The following is a 19,562-nucleotide window of genomic DNA, read 5'->3' on the forward strand; positions in this document are numbered from 1 at the left end:
CCCAATATACAGTAACTCATTTCTTCCTTATACTATATGGTCAAAGTACAGATGGGGAAACTGAGTCTCAGAAAGGTCACTGAACCAAACACTGAGTAACAGAGGCAGGTACTCTCGATTTCAGAGCCAGTGCACATATCCATACCAGCACAGTGGTCCTAACAAGGGTTAGTGGTAAATGCCCACTTCCTAGTTTTATTACATTTAGTTACATATATTGTCAGATCCTGTTAAGCAAGGTATTTGATAGTAGAGATCATGTTCCCCCTTTCTTCTAACTCCTATATCACTATACTATAAGAATACCAGCGGAATGAATGAAATCCTAGCTGTGTGTGCATCTGTGTGTCCACATAAACACAAGATTTTTGAGGTAGACTTGGCTTTCATTTCATGCATACCCTAACCAAACCTAAAATTGTAATTAATATTTTAAAGACTAAGTCATTAATATATAAAAGTAAAATGCCTGTACAACTACCTGGTACAGTTGTGGTTCACCCACATAGTACTAGCTCTAACAGCAACTGGGATTTGCTGAACTTGTCCTGGGGCTAAATGTGTTGCAGTTTCATAATGTTCACGTTTACTTAGTCAAGTAAATAGTCAAAATTTGATAGGCAACATGGATTTAAAATGTGACTGATAGCCCAATTTACTCAAATTATAAGTAACTTGTTTTGACAAATGTGACATGTAAATAGAGCTATATTGAGAAATCCCTGTCATGTTTCTGGCTTCTTCATTGCAAATGGTAGGGTAACAGCCACGTAAAATGTGTACTCACTTCTCTGCCACTTTTGTAGGATAAGCTGAGAGAAGAACAAATAGGTAATTGGAATAACGTTGTGTTAAAATACCTTTGGCATAATTGTGGCCTTTTTAATTGTGGAAGTGGAGTTATAATGAGAACTAAAGAACGACAAATGACAGAAACTAAACCAGCTAAATTTGAGGAAGCAATTACAAATGAATTTTGAGACAAAGAAAATGCCCTGACCTGCCAGAAGTATAATGTCTAAAGTTCTCACTTAGTTATCAGTAAATAACAGGAGACATTAACATAATCATTACTGAAGATGAGTCTGAAACAAATACCCTTTTTAAAAGGAAACAACCTCCACTGTTTTGGGTTAATTTTTCCCTCTCCAGGCAATTCTGTAAGGTACGCTTGTTATTCAAATACATACCAGGGGTGCCAAACTGGATGCAGTTTTCCAGAGTCCGGATATAGTCAGGATCACTTAATTTAATTAGATGAAGGCTATTGGTTTTTTCCATGTTCTTGATCCATTTATTAGCCTGACCTTGAGGATCTATCATCAGAGGCCACCTTCTTGCATTCCTAAAAAGGAGGAGAAAATGACATGGGTCCAGCCATGATTTGTCTCTCTGCTATATAATTAAGCACACATAATTTTCTTACAGTTTATACTTTATAGTAGTATTTTACTTTTTAACTTTTTATGAGAAACTATGTTCTTGAAGCAGAGACATGTAGCTTGAGCAGACTCCTAGAATGGCAACTATAAAAACCACCTGGAAAATTTAACACAAGTTCTTTTATACTCCTTTTGAAAATTTTAAACTTTCTAAATGTTAAATTACATTAAAAAATATTTTCTAATCTTGTTAATTAAGTGACAATGACAACCATCAAGAGTACTAGAAATCAGGAAACTACAGTTCTTCACTAGGCCCTGCCAGGAACACCTTCAACAAGTGGCTTCACTTGCTCTACTTTTATCTGTTATGATGTGTATAAAAGAGAACGAGAAGTGGTTGACATCATATCTCTCTTTGAAATCTAAACCATTAAAGATAAAATGGTCTAGAAAAAATGTGAAAATTATAATTTTATATCATCTAAACTTCATAACAGACATGGACCCTTAAGTGTTAACACAATTGTTGACCCAGTATTTGTTTTAAACACTTTGTGTATTTTATGTCACACATAGTTCATTGCATATTTACCTTGTGACAGTAAGTTTCCTATGGACAGAAATACATTCTCTGAAAGTCAGGGTTTTTATACTATGGAAGAGCTCATACTTACTGCTTTATTTCTACTCACATCCCTCTTTTATGATAAGAATAAGACAAGTTAACCATGAGGTACCCTGTTTATTTTCCAGGGTATTGTGGGGTTTACAAAGAGTTAACCAGCATTTGCCATCACCATAATATATCCAGTCACATAGCTTTCTGCCTGTGAAATGTAATCAGCATTAAGGTTACCATTTTCTTTCTTCTTTCTCTTATAAGTTTCAGTAAACACAAGTCATAATTTTGGCCAATTCCTAAAGATACAGTCATACTCTTCAAAAGTGAGCACAGCAAATTCCCACAGAGCATCAGAAGAACAGGAGAATATAAAATGTGACTGGGGAAGGAAAAATAGGGACGAAGTGGGATGATGTACTCAACTCCATCTCATTATAACATGAACATAAGTTTCATTGGATAATTTGTCCAAAATGAAAAATATTCACATATATTAGCATGAAAGTTAGAGCCTGATACAAACCATGTAGCTTATATTGTAAAGAAGATAGTCTTGTTCCCCAATACTAGCCTTACATAATGTATTAGTTGGCTTGGGCTGCCATTACAAAGTAACACAGATTGTCTTCAAAACCAGAAATTTATTTTCCCACAGTACTAGAGGCTGGAAGTTCAAAATCAAAGTGCCAGCAGGCGTAGTTTCTCTGAAGGCTTCTCTTGAGCACACGGCCCTCTTACTGTACCCTCACGTGGCCCTTCCTCTGTGTGCCCATCCCCAGTGTCTCTTCTTTTCTTTATAAGGACACCAGTCCTATTGGATCCGTGCTCCACCTGTATGACCTTGTTTAACCTTCACTACCTCCTTAAAGGACCTATCTCCCAATACAGTCATGTTGGGGGTTCTATATTCAACATCTGAATTTGAGAGGGGAAGACACAATTCAATCCATAATATTCATTATATTTAGGAAGAAATGAGACAAAAGATCAGTGTAATATCTTAGGTGCAATAAACTAATAAAAGGAGAATCATATTGAAAAGAAACTAAAGGGAATGAGAAGAGAAGTTAGAAAGGAATAAAACTTATAAATATGTAAAAGTTTCATTCTGTCATATTTTAGAAATATTTTTAAGTTTGGAGGATTCTGAGTGTTAGCATTATGCATCCCTAAAGAAATAGAAATGACTCACTCCTCCTTCTGTTGCTTCCACATCTTTTAGCCACAATATCCATGTTCACGCTGTTTCTTTGTGCAAAATGCTCTTCTTCCCTATCCTTTCATGTTTAAGTCCTACTCATGTTTCAAGATTAGCTCAAATGCTAGGCAGTCCACAAAGCCAGTCTTGTACTCTTTTCTCTATGAACTTCTTTAGCAACTGTACATATTGTATTTATGGTATTCATATAATAACAATATTCTACTATGGTAATTCTTTAATTTCTTAACTGCATCACCCAACTAAATTGTATATTCTTTGAGGGAATGGTCCATGCTGATTCTTCATTATCTTTCCTAGATCAAATAAAGTTTACATATGATAACTACTGAAATGGAACAGCAAAACACATCTGACAAACACCATACCAATTACCTGATTCTAAAAATGGCCATTTCCTAAGAGATTATCTCTGCACAGGGAATACTGGTCCAAAGCACCCTCTCTCAAATTCAGAGGAAGGGACTTCTGGTGCTGACCAAGCTAGGCTGTTGATTATAGCCTATCCTTTCCACTGACTACAATGAAAATGCTGGATACAGTACAAAAGGTAAACTACTTGCAGATAATAAGAAGTAACAACAAGTGAATGGGAAAAAAGTTAAAACTTGAGGAATGACCGATAAGGGAGGGGTGAGATTTTGTGTGTTTTTTTAATCTTCTGGCTTTGTTCTGAGAACAGGCCTAATGAGGAATCTGTGCAGTAGACAGAGGTAGCGAAAACTCCAGCCAGAAGACTGAGAAAATGAACACATGTGAACCAGAACATTGGGGGAAATCCATGTTTTTTTTCTCTTCTTTCCTGTCCCTAGGTCAACACGAGTCACAAAACTGTATCATGACAAAAGCAGTGGTGGGGCAGCCACTAAAAACACGGAGAGAAAACCCATCTCTCTCTGGATAGCAGAACTGGGGCAAGGGGGCTTTGCTGTGCATAGAGGGTAAGAGTATCTCAGGCTGCTCTAACAAATGGCCACAGACTAGGTGGCTTAAATAACATTTATTTCTTACAGTTCTGGCGGCTGGGAAACCCAAGATCAAGGCGCCAGCAAATAGTAAGTGATAAGGGCCCCCTTCCTGGTTTGCAGATGGCCATCCTCTCTTCGTATCCTCAAATGGTGAAGAGCAGAGCGGATTCACATCTCTGTGTCTTTTCTTATAAGGACACTAAACCCACTCAGAAAGGCTCCATCCTCATGACCCAATCACACCCAAGGCCATACCTTCAAAGCTATCACACTGGGGATTTGGGCTTCAACATATGAATTTGGGGGACACAACATGTAGTCCAGAGCAAGGGGAATCCCAGTATTTTTCTCTTTCCTCTTGCCACTTTTCCATGAGTGTGGATGAGATTGTGCAACAGTGTGAGAAACAAACTCTGAGAGAACTCCATTGCTTTGGTCAGAAAACTATAGGAAAAAGGGTCCCTAAGAATTAGAAAATGAGGGAGAAGTCCTCTGATTCTGTGAAGGCACAGACACAAGTCCTGAGCTCACTATGTAGCTGTTCATGCAAGGAACACATCCCAAAGAAGTAAACCAAGGACTCAGAACTGTGATCAGTTAGTCCCTAACTATCCCCTGAACAACTGCATGTGGAGGAGGAGATCTAACCAGCACGGGAAAGGCTTTCAAGTCTGACCTGACATTGGAAACATCACCCACAGAAAGAAAGACAGAAATTGTGACCTGAACCTTACTGAGTTGTTTAACTACGGAAACAAAAACCAATCTTATCCAGAGGATTTTAACAGGACCCCAAGTCTCACATTCCAAATGCTCAGGATACAGTCCAAAATTACCTAACAAAGAAACAAAATGTGACTAATCCTCAAAGAAACAGCAAGATGTTAGATTACCAAAAAAAACTTTAAAGCAATTAGAGTAATCCTCCATGAGGAAAGGTGAACACTTTTCAAATAAATGGAAAGAGAGGTGTTCTCAACAGAGAAATAGAAAGTATGAAAGGAACCTGATGGATATTTTAGAACTGAAAAATACAATATCTGACATGAAAACTCCACTGTGTGGATTCAATAGCAGGGAGAAGTTGACAGAGGAACATCAGTGATCTTGAATACAGATGAACAAAAATAATCCAATTTGAACAACAAAGAGAAAAAAGTTAAAAAAAATAAACAGAGCCTCAGAGACCTGTGAGAAAATATTAGATAGTTTAATATTCATGTTATTTGGGTCCCTGGAGAGGCTAAACAGGTTGGTATAGAAAACATATTTGGAAAAATAATGGCTAAAGCTTTCCCAAGTTCAGTGAAAAATAAATTTAGTTTCACAAAGCTCAGCAATCCTCAAAAACAGAGAAACTAAAGACAAACAAAAAAACCTGAAAAAACATAAAGCAGATACCTGGGCACATTTCAATCAAGGTGCTTGAATACCAAATATTTGAAAAAAATATTTTTTGAAAGTGCCACCCTCCCCCACAAAATGATATATTATATGCTGATGACAATTATTCAAAAGACTGCAGATTTCACTTCAGAAATCATGGAGCCAGAACACAGTAGAACATCCTTCAAATGCTGAATAAAACAACCATCACCTCAGCAGTCTATATTCACCAAAAATATCCTTTAAGGATAAAGGCAAAATAAAAGACATTCTCAGATAAAGGAAACTAAGAAAATTCTTTGCCAGCAGATCTGCTCCAAACAAATTATAAAGTTCTTCACCCTAAAGGAAAGGGATATAACAGTGAGTTTTAGAAATAAAAGAAGAGCAATAAGATGATAGACTGGTTTTCTCCTGTTATGTTCTTAAAATATGTATAAATATTGAGACAAAAATATTAACATTGTTGGTGGCAGCTTCATTGTATGTAAATATAACACATATGACCAATATAGCACAATCAGGGGATGGGAAAGGAAACCTGTATAGCTTCTACATTTTACTTGAAGTGGTAAAATATTATCTCTAGGTAGACTGTAAAAGCTGTGCTAAAAATATTGCAAAGCATTAGAGTGAAAAAATGCCAATAAATTAAAATACTAAAAGTAGATTGTCTAAATAATTCAAAAGTATGAAAAATGGGTGACAGAGAAACAAAAATCAGATGTAAAAACAAAGAATAATAAAATGATAGATCTAGATTCAATTATATCAACCATGTTAAGTGGAAAGTTGTCTAGACATAATAATTAATGAGGAGATTCAGCAGAGCCTGCAAACACTAATCAAAAGAAAGCTGAACTGGGTATAGATTTCAGAACAAGAAAAACTATCAGGGATAAAGAAGGATGTTACATAAAGATAAAAGACTCACTTCAAGAAGACATAATAATCCTGAATGTATACGCATGTTACAACAGAGCTCTACAATACACGAGGCTAACAAAGACAGAACTGGAGATAGTAAGTAGATATAATCAGTAAGGATATTGAAAACGTGAACAACACTATCAAACAACTCAACCTAATGGACAAAAACACCCAATAATAGCAAAATACATATTTTTTCAAGTGCACATACAATATTCACAAATGTTGACCATATTTATGCTGTAAACAAACCTTAACTAATTTGAAACAATTGGAATCATGCAATGTATATCCTCTGAACATACTGGGATAAATACATTAAAAAACAATAACAAAAAGATACTTTAAAAATTCCCACATATCTGGAAATTAAGAAATACATTTTTCAATGACCTATGGCTCAAAGAGGAAGTCTTATATTAGAAAATATTTTAAAGAAACTGAAAATATAACATATAAAAACTTGTGCTATGCAGTGCTTAGTGAGAAATGTACAGCATGAAATGCATATACTAGCATGAAAGAAACATCTGAAATCAGTAACCTAAGCTTCCACCTTCAGAAAATGAAGAGGAGCCTTCAGGCCAATAATAAGCAGAAAAAAAATATTAAAGCAGAAACTGATGAAATTGGAAACCAAATGAGATGGAATCCTTGTTCGTAGATGGGACCAGCACAATTTATCAAACTCTTAACTAGACTGATCAAGAAAAAACAGAGATACAAATTACTAATATCAGGAAAGAAAAGGAAGATTATTATTGTAGACTCTGCAGACATTAAAAGGATGACAAGGGAATACTACAAACTAAGCCCATCAATTTGATAACTTAGTTGAAATGGACCAATTTCTTGAAAGATAGAAACTACTGAAACTCACTTAAATATAGAAAGATAACTTGAATAGTCCAATAACTACTTTAAAGTTGAATTCATAGATAAGATCTTCCAATAAAGAAAATTCCGGGTACAAATAGTTTCTTTGGTCATTTCTACCAAACATTTAAGAAGGAAATAATTCTATTATACATAATCTCTTCCATAAAATAGAATGGGAGAGAACACCTTCTAATTCATTTAATGTAGCCAGTATTACCTTGATACCAAAACCATACAGATATTATAATAAAACAAAACACATACCAATATTGCTTATGAACATAAATACAAAAATCTTCAACAAAGTATTAGCAAATTCAGAAATACATAAATAGGAGAGAAGATGATGACCAGGTACATCCTGGGAAGGTAAGGCTGATTCAACATTCAAAAATCAATCAGTACAATTCATCATATTAATAGACTCACTTTTTTTTTTTTTTTTTTTAGATAATTATTTTTTATTGAAGGGTAGTTGACACACAGTATTACATTACATTAGTTTCAGGTGTACAACACAGTGATTCAACATTTATATACATGATAATTCTAAGTACCAGCTATCACCATACCAAGTTGTTACAATATTTTGACTATATTCCTTATGCTATACATTACATCCCGGTTGCTTATTTATTTCACAATTGGAAGTGTGTACTTTTTCTTGGTTGTTGTTGTGAGGGCATCTCTCATATTTATTGATCAAATGGTTGTTAACAACAATAAAATTCTGTATAGGGGAGTCAATGCTCAATGCACAATCATTAATCCACCCCAAGCCTAATTTTCGTCAGTCTCCAATCTTCTGAAGCATAACGAACAAGTTCTTACATGGAGAACAAATTCTTACATAGTGAATAAGTTACATGGTGAACAGTACAAGGGCAGTCATCACAGAAACTTTTGGTTTTGCTCATGCATTATGAACTATAAACAGTCAGTTCAAATATGAATACCCATTTGATTTTTATACTTGATTTATATGTGGATACCACATTTCTCTCTTTATTATTTTTAATAAGATGCTGAAGTGGTAGGTAGATACAACATAAAGGTAGAAAACATAGTTTAGTGTTGTAAGAGAGCAAATGTAGATGATCAGGTGTGTGCCTGTAGACTATGTGTTAATCCAAGCTAGACAAGGGCAATAAAACATCCACATATGCAGAAGATTTCTCTCAGAACAGGGGGGGTGAGGTTCTAAGCCTCACCTCTGTTGATCCCCAATTTCTCACCTGATGACCCCCCTGCGACTGTGCCTGTCTTAGGTTGTTCCTCCCTTGAGGAATCTTACCCGTCTCTGGCTAACCAGTCATCTTCCGGGGCCATACAGGGAAATGTTAAGTTGGTAAGTGAGAGAGAAGCCTTATTGTTTGAAATGGTTAGCTTTTTATTTCTTTGCATATTTATGCCCTGTGGCTTCTATGCCCAGCATTTGTCTTGAGGTATCTTTACCACTTGGAGGAGTTATGATACTCGGTAAATTTGATATGAGGCACGAATTCTATTTAAGAATTCGTTGTAATTAGGAAGAAAGAAGAAAAGCTATAGAAGTAGCAGGCGGGAGAAAACATGGGAAGATTGATTATTTCTTTGACATATCTTCTTGTAGAGTAACTTCAGCATGTATAGATTTTAAGCTACTACTTAAATTGCGCACACACATTAACATAATAGGAGTATAGTTACATAACCAAAGCATACCTGTAATTACCAGCCATCTCCAGTGAAACCAAGAAAACCAGTTAGGCACCCTAGGCATTTGTGAAAACTTATCAATGATATGATGGTTATTATCTAACTGAATTTGAGTAGTTTGAGAAAAATCAGACAAATTAAAACAACCCATTCCTGGGCACTGTTCACATCCCATATGTTCTTTTAACAGTAAATAGTCTGTAGTTGTAAGATTTTGGAGCACTACAATTTGCACTTCTCCTAATTCTTGGTTGAGTTCCAACAGTATAGATCCAGTCAAATTTGTTGTTTTACTGTATGCACAGGCCAGCTTAGATATCTCCTTCATTCCCATGGCAAGTCCAGGAGCTGGTGGGATGAGTGCATCTACAGCTGTAGCAGTGCGTGGATCTTTGTTGGGGTTTTTTGATGATCATCTTCTGGCATGAGTCTTCCCGAGATAGACTCACTTTTTAAAACTAGTATGTCACTAGATGAAGAAAAAGCACTTGAAAAAATTTAACATGTATTAATGATGTAAAAACCTTCAGCAAACTAGGAACTGAGGGAATTTCCTTCACCTGATAAAAAAGTTGTACAAAAAGCCTACAACTTGATAGAGATTCCAGAAAAGATGGCGGTGTGAGAGGAGAGACAGAGGCTTCCTCCTAAAACTGGATACAATTAGAAAATTTAATTGGAGCAACTAATCCTGACAGAGCAACAGGAAAGAGATGGTGCCAGACTGCACAAAACTGGAGAAAAGAGCAGACCTCAGTGAATGGGGTAACGTACCAGAGCTGTGGCTCCGAGGGACCTGAGCACCTACCTACCCAAGCTCACCGGCAGGAGGAAGAGAAATGGAGCAGGGAGGGAGTGGAAGGCTTGGGACTGCTGAATACCTAGATCCCGAGAACTGCTCTGGGAGCACAAACCTACATTCACGGTGCTTTCATCATAACCTTCTGATTACGGGGTTGGAAAGCTGGGACAGGTGGAGTTCCTGGGGAGACTGGGATTCCGGCAACTTGTGGAAAACAGGGATCCATATCTGGCTGCTCTGGGACAAAAGCTTATACCTGTGTGCTCAGCCCACTGGCTCAGGCAGTGGAGATAGGCACAGCAGCCAGGAGGCGGGGAACAGCTCTTTCCTCCCCCCAGTACGGCTCCCCTGTGACCCCTGACATTGCTTCAGGGGCTCAGAAGCTCCAGAATAGAGCTTCTGGACACTAGAGGGTGCCATATACAAACATGAAACGCCAAAGGAACCTTGTCCAGAGTAAAATTATTAATACAACTCCCGAGAAAGATTTAAATGATATGGGCCTCGTGACTCTTCCTGAAAGGGAGTTCCAAATAAAAATCATCAACATGCTAATGGAGGTACAGAAAGACATCCAAGAACTCAGGAATGGATTCAGGTCAGAGATCCAATCATTAAAGAACACGATGGAGGATATTAAAAGCAGGTTGGATACGGTGGAGGAAACAATAAATGAAATAGAAACTAGAGAAGAGGAATACAAAGAAGCTGAGGTACAAAGAGAAAAAAGGATCTCTAAGAATGAAAGAATACTGAGAGAACTGTGTGACCAATCCAAGCAGAACAATATTCCCATTATAGGAATACCAGAAGAAGAAGAGAGAGAAAAAAGGATAGAAAGTGTCTTTGAGGAGGTAGTTGCTGAAAACTTCCCCAATCTGGGGAAGGAGATAGTCTCTCAGGCCAATGAGATCCACAGATCTCCAAAAACAAGGGACCCAAAGAAGACAACACCAAGACATATAGTAATAAAATTGGCAAAGGTCAAGGATAAGGACAGACTGCTAAAGCAGCCAAAGGCAGAAATAAGATCACATAAAAAGGAAAGCCCATCAGACTAACAACAGACTTCTCAGCAGAGACCTTACAGGCCAGAAGGGAGTGGCATGATGTATTTAATGCCATGAAGCAGAAGGGCCTGGAACCAAGATTACTTTATCCAGCGAAATTATCATTTAAATTTGAAGGAGGGATTAAACAATTTCCAGACAAGCAAAAGCTGAGAGAGTTTACCTCCCACAAACCATCTCTGCAGTCTATTTTGGAGGGACTGCTATAGATGCAAGTGTTCCTAGGGGTGGATAGCTGTCACCAGAGGTACTAAAATCATGGTAGGGAGGGTGGAGCAGCTGATTGCGAGGCAAATGCAAAATTAAATAGACTATCCCCAAAGCCAATCAAGAGATAGAGAAAAAGTATAGAATCTGATACCTAATATATAAAGAATGAAGGAGGATGAAAAAGGAGGAGAAATAGAAAAGAACCTTTAGATTATGTTTGTAAGAGCATACTAAGTGAGTTAAGTTAGACTCTTAGATAGTAAGGAAAGTAACCTGGAACCTTTGGTAACCATGAATCTAAAGCCTGAAATGGCAATAAGTACATACCTATCGATAATCACCCTAAATGTAAATGGACCAAATGCACCAATCAAAAGACATAGAGTCACTGAATGGATAAAAAAACAAGACCCATCTATATGCTGCTTACAAGAGACTCACCTCAAACCCAAAGACATGCACAGACTAAAAGTCAAAGGATGGAAAAAGATATTTCATGCAAACAATAGGGAGAAAAAAAGCAGGAGTTGCAGTACTAGTATCAGACAAAATAGACTTCAAAACAAAGAAAGTAACTAGAGATAAAGAAGGACATTACATAATGATAAAGGGCTCAGTCCAACAAGAGAATGTAACCATTATAAATATATATGCACCCAACACAAGAGCACCAGCATATGTGAAACAAATACTAACAGAACTAAAGGAGGAAATACACTGCAATGCATTCATTTTAGGAGACTTCAACACACCATTCACTCCAAAGGACAGATCCACCAGACAGAAAATAAGTAAGGACACAGAGGCACTGAACAACACACTAGAACAGATGGACCTAATAGACATCTATAGAACTCTACACCCAAAAGCAACAGGATACACATTCTTCTCAAGTGCACATGGAACATTCTCCAGAAGAGACCACATACTAGGCCACAAAAAGAGCCTCAGTAAATTCCAAAAGGTTGAAATCCTACCAACCAACTTTTCAGACCACAAAGGTATAAAACTAGAAATAAATCGTACCAAGAAATCAAAAGGACTCACAAACACATGGAGGCTTAACAACACGCTTCTAAATAGTCAATGGATCAATGACCAAATTAAAATGGAGTTCCAGCAATATATGGAAATAAATGACAACAACAACACAAAGCCCCAAATTCTGTGGGACACAGCAAAAGCAGTCTTAAGAGGAAAGTATATAGCAATCCAAGCATATTTAAAAAAGGAAGAACAAGCCCAAATGAATGGTCTAATGTCACAATTATCGAAATTGGAAAAAGGAGAACGAATGAGACCTAAGGTCAGCAGAAGGAGGGACATAATAAAGATCAGAGAAGAAATAAACAAAAGTGAGAAGAATAAAACAATAGAAAAAAATCAATGAAACCAAGAGCTGATTCTTTGAGAAAATAAACAAAATAGAGAAGCCTCTAGCCAGACTTATTAAGAGAAAAAGAGAATCAACACACATCAACAGAATCAGAAATGAGAAAGGAAACATCAAGACGGACCCAACAGAAATACAAAGAATTATTAGAGACTACTATGAAAACCTATATGCTAAGAAGTTGGAAAACCTAGAAGAAACGGACAACTTCCTCGAAAAATACAACCTTCCAAGACTGACCAAGGAAGAAACAAAATCTAAACAAACCAATTACCAGCAAAGAAATTGAAGCGGTAATCAAAAAACTACCCAAGAAAAAAAACCCCTGGGCCAGATGGATTTACCTCGGAATTTTATCAGACATACAGGGAAGATATAACACCCATTCTCCTTAAAGTTTTCCAAAACATGGAAGAGGAGGGAATACTCCCAAACTCATTCTATGAAGCCAACATCACCCTAATACCAAAACCAAGCCAAGACCCTACCAAAAAAAGAAAATTACAGACCAATATCCCTGATGAACATGGATGCAAAAATACTCAACAAAATATTAACAAACTGCATTCAAAAATATACCAAAAGGATCATACACCACGACCAAGTGGGATTCATCCCATGGATGCAAGGATGGTACAACATTCGAAAATCCATCAACATCATCCACCACATCAACAAAAAGAAAGACAAAAACCACATGATCATCTCCATAGATGCTGAAAAAGTACTCAACAAAATTCAACATCCATTCATGATAAAAACTCTCGGCAAAATGGGTACAGAGGGCAAGTACCTCAACATAATAAAGGCCATATACTATAAACCCACAGCCAACATCATACTTAACAGCGAGAGGCTGAAAGCTTTTCCTCTGAGATCGGGAACAAGACAGGGATGCCCACTCTCCCCACTGTTATTTAACATAGCACTGGAGGTCCTAGCCATGGCAATTAGACAAAACAAAGAAATACAAGGAATCCAGATTGGTAAAGAAGTTAAACTGTCACTATTTGAAGATGACATGATATTGTACATAAAAAACCCTAAAGACTCCACTCCAAAACTACTAGAACTGATATCAGAATACACCAAAGTTGCAGGATACAAAATTAACACACAGAAATCTGTGGCTTTCCTATACACTAACAATGAGCCAATAGAAAGACAAATCAGGAAAACAATTCCATTCACAATTGCATCAAAAAGAATAAAATACCTAGGAATAAACCTAACCAAAGAAGTGAAAGACCTATACCCTGAAAACTATAAGACACTCTTAAGAGAAGTTAAAGAGGACACTAACAAATGGAAACTCATCCCATGCTCTTGGCTAGGAAGAATTAATATTGTCAAAATGGCCATCCTGCCCAAAGAAATATACAGATTTGATGCAATTCCTATCAAATTACCAACAACATTCTTCAACGAACTGGAACAAATGGTTCAAAAATTCATATGGAAACACCAAAGACCCCGAATAGCCAAAGCAATCCTGAGAAAGAAGAATAAAGTGGCGGGGATCTCACTCCCCAACTTCAAGCTCTACTACAAAGCCATAGTAATCAAGACAATTTGGTACTGGCACAAGAACAGAGCCACAGACCAGTGGAACAGATTAGAGACTCCAGACATAAACCCAAACATACACGGTCAATTAATATTCGATAAAGGAGCCATGGACATACAATGGGGAAATGACAGTCTCTTCAACAGATGGTGCTGGCAAAACTGGACAGGTACATGTAAGAGAATGAAACTGGATCACTGTCTAACCCCATACACAAAAGTAAATTCGAAATGGATTAAAGACCTGAATGTCAGTCATGAAACCATAAAACTCTTAGAAAAAAACATAGGCAAAAATCTCTTGGGCATAAACATGAGTGACCTCTTCTTGAACATATCTCCCTTGGCAAGGAAAACAAAAGCAAAAATGAACAAGTGGGACTATATCAAGCTGAAAAGCTTCTGTACAGTAAAGGACACCATCAATAGAACAAAAAGGTACCCTACAGTATGGGAGAATATTTTCATAAATGACAGGTCCAATAAAGGCTTGACATCCAAAATATATAAAGAGCTCATGCTCCTCAACAAACAAAAAGCAAATAATCCAATTAAAAAATGGTCAGAGGAGCTGAACAGACAGTTCTCCAAAGAAGAAATTCAGATGGCCAACAGACACATGAAAAGATGCTCCACATTGCTAGTTGTCAGAGAAATGCAAATTAAAACCACAATGAGATATCATCTTACACCAGTAAGGATGGCCACCATCCAAAAGACAAACAACAACAAATGTTGGCAAGGTTTCGGAGAAAGGGGAACCCTCCTTCATTGCTGGTGGGAATGTAAATTAGTTCAACTATTGTGGAAAGCAATATGGAGGTTCCTCAAAATGCTCAAAATAGACTTACCATTTGACCCAGGAATTCCACTTCTATGAATTTACCCTAAGGATTCAGCACTCCAGTTTGAAAAAGACAGATGCACCCCTATGTTTATCGCAGCACTATTTACAATAGCCAAGAAATGGAAGCAACCTAAGTGTCCATTAGTAGATGAATGGATAAAGATGTGGTACATATACACAATGGAATATTGTTCAGCCATAAGAAGAAAACAAGTCCTACCATTTGCAACAACATGGATGGAGCTAGAGGATATTATGCTCAGTGAAATAAGCCAAGCAGAGAAAAACAAATACCAAATGATTTCACTCATCTGTGGAGTATAAGAACAAAAGAAAAACTGAAGGAACAAAACAGCAGCAGAATCACAGAACCCAAGAATGGACTAACAGTTACCAAAGGGAAAGAGACTGGGGAGAATGGGAGGGTAGGGAGGGATAAGGATGGGGAAGAAGAAAGGGGATATTATGATTAGCATGTATAATGTGGGGGGTAGGGGAAAGGGGAGGACTTTGCAACACAGAGAAGACAAGTAGTGATTCTACAACATCTTACTATGCTGATGGACAGTGACTATAATGGGGTTTGTGGTGGGGGGGGAACTTGGGGTAGGGGAGAGCCTAGTAAACATAATGTTCTTCAAAAAAATAAAAATAATTAAAAAAAAAAAAGCCTACGACTTATACCCTATGTGATTGCCTTCCCCTAAGAGTATGTAAAAGGTAGCAATGTCTGATTTCATCACCCCTATTCAATATACTTGCCAGTGTAAGTTATACTTGTCTAAGCATAATAAGTATTCTTATACTTGCCAGTATAAGAAGTCTTTGACAACACAATAAAGCCAAGAAAAAGAAAAGGCATACAGATTAGAAAGAAATGGTACTGTCTCTGTGTGCAGACAGCATGATTGTCTATATAGAATATCCCAGCGAATCTATCAAGGTCACAAGGTACAGGGTCAATATTCAAAAATCAATTGCTTTTCTAATACTAGCAATGAAGAACAAAATTTTTCAAGGCACTTTTTACAAAAGTATACAAAAATAAAGTACTGGGTATAAGTCTAACAATAAAACACTGGTGAGCTACATAAATGGAGAGATATACTATGTTTATGAATTAGAAAATTTATTTAGTTATCAATTCTTCCCAAATTGATCTACAGATTCAGCAGAGCATCAATCAAAATCCCAGCAGGATCTTTTGTAGATATTTAAGAACTAATTCTAAAATTTATACTGAGAGAGAAAAACTGAAAAAGAACAGAGGTGGAAGATATATCATCTGACTTCAAGACTTAATATAAACTACACTCTAATCAAGGCAATGTAGTATTTGCATCAAGACAGACAAATAGATCATGGTGCAAAATAGACAATCCAGAAATAGATCCACATGTATATGGACAAAGATGATTTTAAGCAAAGATGCAAAGGCAATTCTATGGCAAAAGGATAATGTTTTCAAACAAACTACTGATTAATTCAAGAACAGAACAATGTTGTGACTTCAGTTTTTTTTTTCTTTTAAAAATTAGGGCTTCCATAGAATAACATTAGATGAATAAAATTTCAAAAGAGATATTCTTTGGGTATGCAGAAAAGAATGTCCTGGCTTTTACCTACATATGCAACAAGAGTCATTGTGGAGAGCTACATGCAACACACGTGGGTTTAAAACAGCTGCAGTCTTTGGATGAATATAAATCCTGTATTTGAAATGAACAAGCATTGTATTTACTATTTACTTCCTTTTCACCATTATTTTGCATTATTTTTTGACAAGACAAGTTTTTCTCCACACAATCTCCTCTCTTCTATCATTCTTGAATTCAGAAACTCTTTAAGACTAGAGTTCCCAAGTGGAAACTGAATTTTTATAGCATGTAGCATTCCAAGTTTTGATAGTGTTTGTTATTTTGTTATTGTCTGGAGGACTATTATTTGGTGCTCTTTTGGGGTTTTGAAAAATACAGACTTCTAACAGTGATAATACAGGTTCACAGAAGTCTGAGAGGAAGGACACAATTTGAATATATAACAATGGTGCATTTCAAGTTTTGCTATTTTCCTCGTTACACACATAAAAATAGATAAACACAGACAGGGAAAGGTGGATGTTTGTTATTATTACTGCTGAAATAATGCTAATTTATCCGACTCCTATAGAGATGAAAACTTAAGGAATTTTTTTTTTAAAGCAGACTACTATTTGATGTAGGTCTGATCTACTTACCAAGTTGTTAAAAAATCCTAAAACTTGCCCTGGGAAATGCTCAGATATAATCCAATTACATTTAATGTCCATATTAGCCCTTGAAATTCTGACTAGCCAAGGACCTTCAGGTGTCAATAACTCCAAATATTAGTTACATTCTAACTTATCTAAATTTTATAGATTCTTCCAGTTTCCCTAACTAATCAACTCCTCACTCTGCTGATAGAGTATGCAAAAAGCACTTAGCACAGGATTAGATCCTTAGTAAGTGCTTAATACTGGGTTTCATTATCAAGCAAGTATCTCTGGGGAATGGATGAACACACTATGCAAGTAAACAAGATATTTATCAGATATTTCAAAATGATCACATTAAACCATTTATTGAAACCTCTCAGTATAAGATTCCCAAAATCCACTGACAAAATAAGAATGAAAACTGTGAATATTTCTTTCTTAGTGAAGTTGCCACCATAACTTTTTGCTAATATTTCCACATTTTTACAAACAAATAGCAAAAATGCAAGGGTTATGGCTCATTAACACCATTTTCTACCTCTCTCTCCCTAAAGGTGAGATTATTATCTTGAAAAATAATCACCAAACGATTTGGAAAACCTTAAAAGCAGAAATATTCATCAACAATTGTATTATTATTGAAATGAGTGGACCCAAAGAAAGGTACAATTACTTGCTAGAAAATAAGAAGCAATTTAGCCTCCAATGGATATAATAGTTATAGATGCTAGATGGCAAAGGTATATAAACACATCACAGCAATAAACACATAGCTGCCCCTATGTGGGATGTGACTGACTATATTCACAAATGCTTAGGAAGAACAAAGTATTTTTTCTGAGAGGGAAACAAGAGCAACAACAACAAAAACAGCAAAAATCTGACTGTTTTTTAAGTTGAAGTTTAATTGGTCCATCTGGACAAAAGTAAAGGTGGACTTCTAAACTTTCAGAAACCTCCCATACATATCAATGTCTAGTGTGGGTTCTCACATTGCATATCAACACAAACCTTCTCGTTTAATACAGCTGACCTTGAACAAGGGAGGGGTTAGGGGTTCTGAAACCCTGGCACAGTCAAAAATCCAAGTGTGGCTTTTGACTCCCTAAAAACTTAACTACAATAGCCTACTGATGACCAGAAGCATTACTAATAATATGAAGAGTCAGTAACACATATTTTGCATGTTATATGTATTATACACTGTATTCTTATAAAAAGTAAGCTAGAGAAAATAAAACGTTTTTCTAATTGTCATAAACATCAAAAAATTCTAATACATTTATTGGAAAAAAATTAGTGAACCTGTGCAGTTAAAATATGTCATTTAAGGGTCAACCATAATTAAAAAACAATCTGTCATCATGAACTTGTTAAAAGGCACTTAAAAATCTGTTTTAGTGGCAAACTAATGCATGTACTTAACCATTTATCTGGATTCTATCATTTCTTTTCTGGATTAATTTAGATTATCAGAGCAGAGTACCCAGTACTTAACTTTAGTTCCCCAAAGAAAAGCTTTGTAATCTTTTCCCCAAATCAACAAAATAAATTTAAGTTTGAAAAGTTTGTCTAAGTACAATTTACTTGGTTAAAAATAAGAACTATGTGACACAACTTTTCTTTTTTGCCTTAGTTACCAGAAAGTTTTGAATTTAATTCAGGGCCCAACTGTAAAGATTAGCTTGTCACAAGCACCTAGTAGTAACTACTTATTTAACTTCCCCTAGGCAGTCTCATCAGATTTTATCTTGTTTAACTTTATATTCAAATAGCACCTACCTCAAATCCCTGTAGAACAATTCAGTAAATAAATGCTAAAGAAATCCATGTCAGGATCATTTGTGGAGCAATAAAAAAAGGTATTCGCCAGAGTTTTAATTTTTGAAATAATTTTCATAAATACTACATACAAGAAAACTTAAGAATAACTAGTCTTCACATGCAGTGGTTAATTCTGTTTTGAAAATTCACATGTCTCAAACATTTTTAATTTAAATTAAGTACTACCATATCAACTACTTTTTTGGAAGTAAACTAACAACTAATCAAAATAGTCATGTAACAGGACTAAATATTTCCTGTTGGTGGTTTATCTGTACTATTCTTAACATGCTAAAACCTCCAAGAAGACTGATCCAAGGAAAGAAAGCCCATGGCAATGTGAACTTGGAAATGACACAATGGTTGACTGTCCTCACACTGCCGCAGGCAGAAGTCCCTCACTTCTTGGAGGTAAGACCTGGAGGAAAGCGAGGCTGATGAGCCTGCAGGATTCTCACAGCCCAGTCTCCACTGGATTTATCTACTAGCCAGGACATTCCAGGAATGGCAACCACTGTTTTGAAAGC

The 19,562-nt window shown here is 36.3% G+C and overlaps 1 protein-coding gene across 5 annotated transcripts in view; it reads right to left on the reverse strand.

Moving 5' to 3' along the window:
- DNAH7 (dynein axonemal heavy chain 7) overlaps positions 1 to 19,562 on the reverse strand; it is a 224,646-nt gene that overhangs the window by 59,684 nt on the left and 145,400 nt on the right. For all 5 annotated transcript variants that reach the window (XM_057503726.1, XM_036927893.2, XM_036927891.2 and 2 more), the window contains one exon: positions 1,191 to 1,345. In XM_057503726.1, coding sequence (XP_057359709.1) covers positions 1,191 to 1,345 — 155 coding nt within the window. The remainder of the gene's footprint in view (positions 1 to 1,190; positions 1,346 to 19,562) is intronic.

Source organism: Manis pentadactyla, chromosome 6, assembly GCF_030020395.1.
Source record: "Manis pentadactyla isolate mManPen7 chromosome 6, mManPen7.hap1, whole genome shotgun sequence".
Classification (NCBI taxonomy): Eukaryota; Metazoa; Chordata; class Mammalia; order Pholidota; family Manidae; genus Manis; species Manis pentadactyla.